The 10,425-nt window shown below is 43.3% G+C and overlaps 1 protein-coding gene across 4 annotated transcripts in view; it reads right to left on the bottom strand.

Moving 5' to 3' along the window:
- LOC128758553 (C-myc promoter-binding protein-like) overlaps positions 1–10,425 on the bottom strand; it is a 33,172-nt gene that overhangs the window by 2,398 nt on the left and 20,349 nt on the right. Inside the window, exons 17-33 of one of the 4 annotated variants that reach the window (XM_053864606.1) lie at positions 10,252–10,380; positions 9,414–9,555; positions 8,861–8,989; positions 8,546–8,605; positions 7,319–7,438; positions 6,928–7,077; positions 5,613–6,721; positions 4,315–4,531; positions 4,131–4,237; positions 3,881–4,056; positions 2,744–2,911; positions 2,487–2,595; positions 2,167–2,421; positions 1,985–2,102; positions 1,749–1,775; positions 1,151–1,313; positions 948–1,012 (exon numbers count right to left, since the gene is read on the bottom strand). In XM_053864606.1, the coding sequence (XP_053720581.1) occupies positions 948–1,012; positions 1,151–1,313; positions 1,749–1,775; positions 1,985–2,102; positions 2,167–2,421; positions 2,487–2,595; positions 2,744–2,911; positions 3,881–4,056; positions 4,131–4,237; positions 4,315–4,531; positions 5,613–6,721; positions 6,928–7,077; positions 7,319–7,438; positions 8,546–8,605; positions 8,861–8,989; positions 9,414–9,555; positions 10,252–10,380 (3,244 nt within the window). The remainder of the gene's footprint in view (positions 1–947; positions 1,013–1,150; positions 1,314–1,748; positions 1,776–1,984; positions 2,103–2,166; positions 2,422–2,486; positions 2,596–2,743; positions 2,912–3,880; positions 4,057–4,130; positions 4,238–4,314; positions 4,532–5,612; positions 6,722–6,927; positions 7,078–7,318; positions 7,439–8,545; positions 8,606–8,860; positions 8,990–9,413; positions 9,556–10,251; positions 10,381–10,425) is intronic. The other 3 variants (XM_053864607.1, XM_053864608.1, XM_053864609.1) reach the window with 3 other exon arrangements.

Below are 10,425 nucleotides of genomic sequence, written 5' to 3'. Positions count from 1 at the left end.
ATAGATGAGAAAAATTCCAAGATAAGAAAAATATTAATGTAAAACTACAGAATAAACAATATTCATTTCAGAATAAACACAATAATAACCGACAGACATGACAGCAATTGGAGGAGAAACACTAGCTTCACAGTGACAACTAGTGGTGGGCCAGCGCTGCTGCGGTGCCGGTGTCACGCAGATGTGGTTGGGTCAAATGAAGTCTTGCTTTGAGGCGCACGTTTGTGAGGAAGAAGTCACGTGACCAGCAGCAAACAAGGTCTTGTTTCGACCACCATGGCATTGTGTGCATCAGGCTTTGGATCAGGCACCGAGTCGGTCAGTTCAGTGAGAATATTATACCATTCAGTGATCCAGTTTGTCAGTTATTACACTCAGTTACTTCATCACTCAGTCAGCCTCGGAATTATTTATTTAGAGTTTTTGTCTGAAGGATTTCTCACCGACTGATGCCGCTGCAGTGCTTTTGTCAGAGCTACCAAAAACATAAGACATGACTTTTCAAAACACAGCACACATCTTGTATAGCTTAACAACCGTGGTCAAGTGGTAAGATTTCTGCATCATGATCCTCAGGTCCTGAGTGTGATTCCAGACTATATACCGTATTTTCCCATATGCAGTGAGCCCAGAAAAACCTTTGCTATTTTATTAATTTGATCGCATGCTGTATTCTTCACAAACACGAAAGGTTATAATCGATGGTTAAAAAAACCTAACTCTGATATGCATCTGATATACCTTTCTGTGGACGGTAGGTGTCAGTAGAGCGCTGATAAAAATGAACCCAATCCCAACGGAAAGGGGGGAAATGCCTTGGTGATTCAGGATTCATTTGGCTATCACTAGTGACAACAAATGAGTTGTTGTTGTTGACATGTGCACATACTTTAAAGGCTAATGTTTCAGACATAACCATCAAAGTATAATTCTTGGGAAAAACTCACCAATATCAATGTTTTCCTTCCCCAGAGCCACCAGAGAGAGGAAGAGAACGTCCCTGTACAAACTCCTGAACAAGAAAAATGACAGCAGAATGCTAGATCAGTTTGAACAATATGTGACAGTCAATAACGTCAGATATGACATTTAAATGAGATTTTAATAGTTTATAGTTCCGCATATTTAATGGGTGAAACTGAACACCGACCTTTGCCTGGTGACCCCGGGTGTCTGCTCGAGGAGCTGCAGCAGCTGAGCCATGGGTCTGCTGACGTCGTTCCTCTGAATGCTCCTCACCACGTTCTGCAGCAGCTCCTTACTGATCACGCTCTCCTGCTCCAGGACGGTGCGGGTCAGAGGGTAACCCACATCTTGACGAACACACCAGAGGTCAGAGTTAACAAGGTCAAATGTGGACCTTTACATTAACGTGGATGAGTTCGCATTACAATAATAATAATAATAAAAATAACAATAATGACTTGGTAAATCAGAACATTTTCAATTTTATTTTGATGCAAAGCTACTTAACAAGTGAGTGAGAGCCGATTACTGAAGAAAAGAACCGACGGCTTATTAATGTTAACCTAAAATAATGCAGACATTTTGCTGAAAGACTACAGCACTCACTAAAGAATCAAATACAGAGGTCGAGTGTATTTGAGAGCTAAAAACACGTTCATGTTGACAGATTAACGTTGGCACAGACTCCAACATGGCTGGACTGTGGACAGACGTCACAGTGATGTATGGAGCAGAAACACCACGACACACAGACAGAGAGAGAGAGAGAACAAGAGACTCACTTTCTAACAACAGAGAACAATTAAGTCCTGAAAAACAGAGAGCAGACGACAGCTGTGAGCACCAAGAAGATGAATTACATCTTCTGTAGTCAGATACTGCTGCCTCCACTTCACTCCATGTTCAAACATTGCATTTTCCTTCCACAATTAACACTTACGATTGAATTACTTATGCTGTTGCTCTTGAGTGTCAATATTTTTAATTTTTTTTTTTAAGTACCAAGAGAGTAACTCACTGTACGTGTTCCAGAGAATGTAGAGCGGCTGTACACGATCTTGGTGCAGCTTCAGATTGTCCCAGAGGATTTGGATCAGAACATCTTTACTGTCCTCTGACATCCAGTGACGAGGAGTCTGCAGTGATAAAAGACGGATCAGAACATCAACGTGTTTCACTCTTGTCTCGTGTTCCTCTCACTGTGGAGTCTCGATTGCAGTGCTCCGCGGTAAGGATGAGGCCGGGCAGGTTGCTGGGAAGGTCCAGTCGTCTGAAATACCAGACCAGGTTCCAGTAGATGATGGGATGGTGGTCAACCAGGCCAGGCTCAGTGATCACCTGGTCCCCCTCGTTCTCCAGAAGACTCTCCAGCTCTTTCCACAGCACTAGAGGACTCAGGTAGGGTACTGTCACTGGCTCTGGGTTGTGCAGCCTCCAGTCCATGCTCAGAGGATCCTGTTATGAGAGACTCTGTATCAAAACAGAACACATTGCTGGGAGAACCCTCATTTGGGACTCACAGTTGCTTCGCTGAGGCGGCACGGGAGGCTCCCGGAGACCGGCAAACTGTGATTTCGTCTGGAAGCTTCATCAGGAATATCAATTCCCTGAGTTCTACTGGACTGGTGCCTTCGTAGAGAGATAAGTTTGAGTGAGTTTAATGTGACTTTTTAAAACCTTACACATTTTCCAGTTCATTTACCGACAGTAACAAGTTTCATATAATCTTGGACGCCTGAATGACTGCAGTGATATGATGTAGTAAATAATCAAATACCTCCCACCAAGCAAGTTGTGATGCTGACTGGAAATGGGAGACGGAGGGGACACAGCAGATGCTGGACCTGGTGTGGACATGTTGGAAGTTCCAGTGCCGAATCCAGTTGATGCAGAGAATGACGAGGTCATCACCTGGTCAACTGAGGGGCAGGCCTTCAGGAACATCCTAGAGATCATGACAGATCATGGTGTGTCAAGAGAATTTTATTCTGCACTGATTGAATACTCAAGTTCGTCTTTGTATTCAAAAATGACTTAACACTTTAAGCACAGAAGACGCAAAATTGAGACCTCCAACATTGTTTAAACAAGCCAAGCCACAAAATATGGAGCTTGGTGTAGTTCCTACTTTACACTTTACACAGATGGCGGACACCGGTCACTTCAATCTGAGCACCATTTGTGAGCGTGGTTCTTTCAAAGTCAGAGAGCTTGAAAACTCCTCCCGGGTGCAGAGATGAGTGAGGTTGTGCAGTAGGAGTGTAGAGAACGAATTTGACTGCCTCAAAATCTGGAGAATATTCACACACTGATGAAGATATTTATTGTAATTTGCGGACTATAAGCCACCACCGTTTTCTCGCGGTCTGACCCCTGCGTCTTACACAACAGCACGGCTAATATATGGATTTTCACAGGCTGAAATCAGATTAAATCAAAGGCGACGAAATAGATGAATTCACGTGACAAGCTGTTTTCGCACGTGTGTAAACTACGTGTAAAGTGCGACTCCACACAAATATGATAAATGCAGGGCAGTAAAGGGTCTGATCGCTGTCTGGGCGAACAAATCAAAACTAGTTTTGAAAACGTTTTTTAAGCTATGCACCACTGACCTGTCCACAGCGCAGACAGCACCACTGAACCTGCGGCTTATAGACCGGTGTGGCTCATGAATGAACAATCTATTTTCCTTCTTAAATTTAGTAGGTGCGGCTAATATTCCTGTGCGCTCTATAGTCCGGAAATTACGGTAGTCGGCTGTGAGATGTGATGCGACTATGTCTACTATATTTCAGTTCGCAAAACCCTAAAAACCACTGTCAAAAAAAATGAGCAGACAGAATATGAGTTAACAAGTGTGTATACATACAGCTGTGTTGTGTTGCATTTTTTGAGGACTGAGGGGAAATACCTGCCAGGGCCTCGCATGTCTCTGATCTCCACATTGAGAAATGGCAGAAAGGGAGTTCCACAGAAGGGACAGGTTGTGTTCAGGTTGGAATCATCAGCCATCCAGCCGGCCATAATTTCCTCGTCGTACACCAGACACTCACAGGTCTTGCAGCACGAGCAGCTGGAGATCAGCAGCTGAAAAAAGACAGATCAAAGAAGTGTGTTTTACAAACATCTGGAACCCTATGAACGAAAGTGTCGCAGCTCACCTCCATAGCATAATTGTTAAATATGCTGGTGCTGCTAGTGTTAGTGGTGTTGCTGGTGTAGCGTGAGGAGCTGAGGTCCGACTTGTCTGGAGGAGAGACGACACGATCTGTACGTGTAAAAAAGAATCGCAAATGATGGATCAGATTAGATTTATTTGTTTGTTTTCCACAGCATTTGACTGACCTTGAAGTAATGAGGAGGGTCCTTTGAAGCTGGACCCCGCTGTGGGGCTCTGCAGCCTGCTGTGAGCGGGGCTTCTTCGTGGGGTCAGCTGCGACACTACCGGACCGACAGGTTTACGCAAGGAGCGAGTAGAGCTTGTTGACTCTCTATAGTCATCATCATCATCATCATCATCAGGTGATGAAGAACAATCCGGGTCTTCAACACTGAAAGTACGCTTTTTCAGAGAAAAAAAAAGAAGCATAGGAAAGGTAAACACCATCATAGTAGAATGGTAATAATAGCTGTTGGAATGTGGACCTGATCAGTCTTATGTTTAGCAGAAAATATATGGTGCAGGCAAGATTGCACCAGGCCTCCTCGCTGTAAAGTCAAAGGATTAGTCAAAATCTTCTGAGTCAACTGAGATTTTCCAGAGCTTGCAAACAGCCAAGGAGCAGAGGTCCATGTTTCTACAATACAGACTATATAGTGTGACGTGATTGGATGCTCAATGATGGAAGAAAAAAAAAGTGATACAACTTCTACTTGGGAACATATTTACATTATACAGAATATTACAATGGAATGTGAAGTATTTTATGATACCAATTTTACTTTTCAAATTCACTTTTCTTAGGGGCTTTATGAAATCTACTTATTGAGTTGATAATGCACCGGTAAAACACACACACAAAAACTGTGTAACAAACTCTGAAATATTAAGTGATGATTAAAACGTTGCAATAAATCCTTCCCCAGAAAATCCAGCACTAGATTATCAGATCAATGTTAGGGGGTTAGTCCTCAGCAACCCGAAAACCTATAGTGAGAATAAGCAGACAGGCAGATTGGTCGCCCAAGACTTGCATGGGTTATATTTTAAGTGGCTTGGCAGCAAGTTGACCCTCTGTTTGGAAACTGTCAGTGTGAGCTGAGCAAGGCGTCACAAATGTTTATTTCTTGGGCTGACGTGGACATTTTTGTGGACAGAACTCGGCGAGAGGGACTAAATACGACCACGCGAGGGCAGCATAATCACTTCAGTTCGACTCATTGAGTCAGACCTTATTGAGTTAAACCTATTTTTGGTGGTATCGACTGCAATTAGTGATATTGTAATTGTCATACAATGAACCTTCCAGCATGAATTCTTCATAATTTTGAATTGAATTCTTTATAACTGAAAGTCAATTCAAAAATTGGACAGGTAAGTCAATATTTCAACCCAAATGTAAAAGCCCATTCATCAAGAGCTTCTAATACATACACATAAAGTTAAAGTTTAACAGTAATTCAGTCATTTCAAAAGAGTTTACCTTGGACGGTGTGCTGTTGGTGGCTACTTTAGAATACCAACGACTGGCCTTCTCAGCCACACCCTTCCCAGCAGAAAACATCTTGCTCTTGAACACATCAAGCGTTGGTGGGATCAGTGTGTCCAGGGAAAATGAAGAGGAAGACGGTGAGGGGGACGCAAGGCTCCTCCTGTCCGTCTTCTCCCTGGACGGACTGGGCCTTGGGCTGGGACTAGGGGTAGTGCTGGAGCAGTACGAAGGTGGGGATGAACACAAACTCTGATGTGAGACAGGCTTTGATGGGGAAGGAGGTTGGAAGGTGCGAGAACGCTGCACACTGGAAGTCCTGAGTGGGGAGTGGTGAGGGAGGCTGGCTCTGCGGGGACCAGATAGTGAAGTGGAGCATGGGAATACTGGGTTGTCCGGGTCCTGGAAGTCCATACTAGGTGTCCGGCTGCTTAGTGGGCTGCCAATGTTGTTCATGTAAAGCTCGATCTCATGTGCCAGGTGTCTTCGGGCCCTCGGAGTCTCACTACCGATTGAGTATGAGTCCACGGTCGGTTGTTCCGACTCGGCTGCTAGCAGGGACAGAGGATCATTTCCCGCCTGGATATCAGTCCGGGTGACAACTCTTCTCGACGTGGAGCCACAAGGGAAAGTGCTCTTTATATTTGTTCTGTGGCCTTGATACATCTTCAGTCCTTTGTCTAAATCAACATCCTCCAAATCAAAAATGTCCTCCAGATTATGAACAATTTCCTCGTCACTGAGCTCTGGTCCCTCGTATTCCTCTTCCTCTCTGTGATGGGCTGTATCCATTACCAACTGTTTCGAGCTATGCAGATTGAGTGACTTGGGCCTCCGGCTCATCTTGGCACAGGCTTCATCATCCATTTGTGCGACACTGTTATGTGGGTCACGCGCCAGATCGTGGCCCAGAACATAACTGCCACTACTGCTTCTTCCGCACAGACGTCGGCCTCTCACCCCCTGCCAGTCTGGACCGGAGCCATTGACAGCACCACCGACCACTTCTTCCAAGGTACTCTTGTGTCTCCTGAGTAAGTTTCTGGTCTGGACCTCACCAATCTCATTCAGGGACGAGGTGAAGAGGAGGCCTGCCACGTGGTCTGACGAGAAGCCAGGGAGAATTTTTTTTTTATTATTATTTGTTGAGGATGCATTAGCCGAACTTTAACATTGAAAACGTCTAATAAATAGTGCACCAGTGGGATTATGACAGAAACACAAGCGTGCGTACCGACTTGTTGACTTAGGTGTATAATACAACAGCATGACCAACCACCATGGCAGTGTCAGTTACAATAATAGTTACCTGTGCTCAAGGAGTTCTTGGGTTTGCAGGACGAATCACCATAAGGATAGCTGCTCCGAACAATACCGCGCTGTTTGAAAGTAGAACCGAGCTCCATGTCCAACTGAGAAAGGCAGTCCTTGCTTCCTTTGGAGCTTTCCGTTTCTGACACTAAAGACAAATATTAAACTTACAAATGTGTTCTCTTTTGACTTTGCAGAGCAAGGTCTATCACTGTGTCCCATGGTGCCTGAAGGAAAACATCAGTCGGAAGACAAAAGGATAACAAAAATCGTTGTTCAAGGGTAGACAAAAATAAAAGCAGGAAGAGAACGGAGGAGGAAATCCCAGTGGCTGCTACAGAGATGGCAATGTAGGACTCAGAAAGGGGAAAAAAATATGGGTTACTCACAAGAGCTGCAGTCGCTCTCCTTTTTATCATATTTGTCCGTTGCAGAACCTTTGGCAGCGCTGTCTCCTCGCCAAACTTCCTCTTTAGACAGAGAGTTATAACCCAGATCCGACTGACCTCCTAGAGAAATATGACACAGAAGATCATTTACCTTCCCGATTTGTCTAATTTAGTTTGGATACTTGTAGGTGAGCAAAATTCAGTGTTAATGAAAAAATGGCAATAGAGTAAAATGCACTTATTGTGACTCATGACTCTTTCACTTAGAGTCATGTTCAGGATATTCAGGAAAAAAAGAAAACTGTAAAAAGTTAGTGTGCAAGATTCGTTGCAAGTGCATGAAACGTTTCGTTTCCGTTTAACCTTTGCACTTGTAAAAAGCATACTTTATTTTTACTTTTACATGAGTGTTTTTCAATTGATCTGGTTTTGGGACCCACTGCCATGTTTTTTTTAAATCGGACTAATTTCATTGTATATGTACATATTAAACAACACAAATACAGTCTTAATCTCACAAATTGCATGAAATAGCAATTCAATTACAGCTAGACAAAACAGAAGATGACAGTTTGAGGACCTTTTCGCGCTTCTTCTCTTTAATCAACTGATATGCGGGAGCTACAACGCAGCAGATGAGAGGAGAGCAAGCCACAGCTAAGCTACGAGATGAAGGACTACGGAAAACGTGCCCTTAAGAGATCTGCCACTGCAGTCTCACTGTTTACATTGAATGTTTTATAGACAATCTGTCATCACTTCAGGCTGGCTCTCTCATCTGTCTCTTAAAATATCTCAGGTCTCTTCGGTAACCAACGGATAGGAGATGTGCACTCCATACTTCTTTTTATTGGAAAAGCTCCTTGTTTTTATATGTCTAAAATCATTAAATCAAGAGGCTGCAGACCGTTAGTGAAGTGACTTGCAACTGCAGGCAAGAAGAAAAATTCATTTCAAGTGAAAAAACTGCAGACGGAGAATCTTCCCTCCTGCTGTGTGGCGAGAGGAAGCTTCCTTTCATCATTTTGGCTGAAAATTCACACCCAGGAGTTTCATAAAAACAGAGCGAACAATACATTATAAAACAGTGAAACAACATTAAAAGGGTGAAAAGAGAGAAGACAGTTTACTGACAGTGATGGATTTGAGGTGAAAGTCGGAGATAAAAGTCAATGACCAGTGAAAAAGAAACATCAAGAAGCATGGTGAATGAGAGAAAAGGTTTACCTGTGTAAGGTTTGACTTTGCTGCTATGAGAATGTCTGATGGCCACACCGCCATAGCCGACTGCATGCAACACAAGCACGGCCAGAGTGAAAGGGAGGGTTTTTGATACCAAGCAGAGACGAAACCACCACGGAAAACCAGGGCGTCAGTCAGGCGATAGATGACGATGGACACAGGATACAAGGATTAAAGGGGAGGTAATTGAAGGTGAAAATGGGGACAAGGATTGTTAGTGAGCAAGGTGAGATGAAGTAGGGAAATCAGATGAAGGTTGACACATGAGATGGAGTCAAGCTGGAGGAGTTGTGGCTGTACCTGTGCTAGATCTATCATCAGTAGGGTCTAGTCTGATGGGGTCAGTGGTGAAGGGGCCCTGCTCCACCAGGTTAGTGTCAGCCGAGCTATCCAGGCTGCTATGACTCACAGCATCCAGGTCACTGCCATCTGCACAAAAACATCAGGTGTTAACAGAAAGGCAATGCGTTTCCTAACTTACTATCAGAAGCATTAAAAACTATGCTCACCTTAAATTATGGAACTAAAATATGTGCATCTTTAGATCAAACGGAACAATAACTCCACTTTGGTTGGGGTATGGAAAGGGCAAAAATAAGCAGCAGCTTTATCCAAAAGCACTGAAGCTTTGGGGACTCACTGATGTTCTGAATTACAATGTACAGTAATGCATGGATGCTGACTCTGATTTGGTCTCTTATAAATGCAATTTGTCACCTCTCCACATGGTGTCACTGGATGTTTTCACAATTAGTACGACCAAAAGTCATAACTAATGACATCTGTTGCATTGCAGCAACATTATTTTTATCCATGTTTTCAGGAAGTGTGTATGTACGATTATAGAACTCACCTGATAATGGGCTCTGCGTGAGTAGGTTTTGTTTCCTCAGAGCGTGTTTAAACTGGGCGACACCAAGAACCACGTTTCTCAGTTTCATCCACAGGAAGTAGCCACCTCTGGTGCTGGAAGGCCATTTGCTCTCCAAGACAGCCTGAAGAAAACAAGAACAAGAAGATCATGTTGACAACAATGTATCACATTTAGAGCTCCATTACAATACATTTCAATTTGCCTTCAGCAGAAAGAATCTAGCGCGGCATTTTGGTCTTCATTAAAATGAGTGAACCAAAAATGACCTGAGCTCTGGAGAGTATAAATAATGTTGAATACATTTTCGATCAAAGCAAAAATAACACATCCACATTCCTGCACTGCAGCAGAAAAGGAAATACAGAACAGCTGCATGTGGACAAGTGAAGTCCAACTATCTGTCTGCTTCTAAATTACGGCACAGGGAAAACACGATACACAGCCGATCACATGTGGGACCAAGGCAAAGCACCAACAGAATCAATTGTAGAGGACAACATTTGCATTCAACACATCATGGAGTGTCAATCAGCAGCAAATCTACATAGAGAGGGACATGCCAGAGTTTATGGTCATTACTGTGTAATATGTACTGTGCAAGAACTCCTCACTGGCACAGCAATAAATGTTAGAATCTTTTTTCAAAATCCATTTTTTTCCAATTCATGTCTACATTGTCAAACTACTATGACTTTTTTTCACTAGTACGTCACCATAATGACTGGAAAATATCAAATGTGTTGCCAAAAAAAAATTCACCTGACAACAACCCATTACAATTTTTGCTGAACACAATTGCATTGGAATGGTACTTCACCTTGTTGTAGTAGCCGTATGTAATGGCATTTGGGTGGACTCCAGCCTTCTTCATCTCAAACAGGACCCTGACAGCCAGGACAGGCTGACCGTACTGTCCACACAGCTGCATCAAGACTCGGTAGCATACCTGAATATGAACATCAAAAGGTCAAATACATTTAAATAAATCCAA

Source organism: Synchiropus splendidus, chromosome 5 (genome assembly GCF_027744825.2).
Source record: "Synchiropus splendidus isolate RoL2022-P1 chromosome 5, RoL_Sspl_1.0, whole genome shotgun sequence".
Lineage (NCBI taxonomy): Eukaryota > Metazoa > Chordata > Actinopteri > Syngnathiformes > Callionymidae > Synchiropus > Synchiropus splendidus.
Note: the sequence above shows the minus strand (reverse complement) of the source record. Positions and strands in the feature narration are given on the sequence as shown.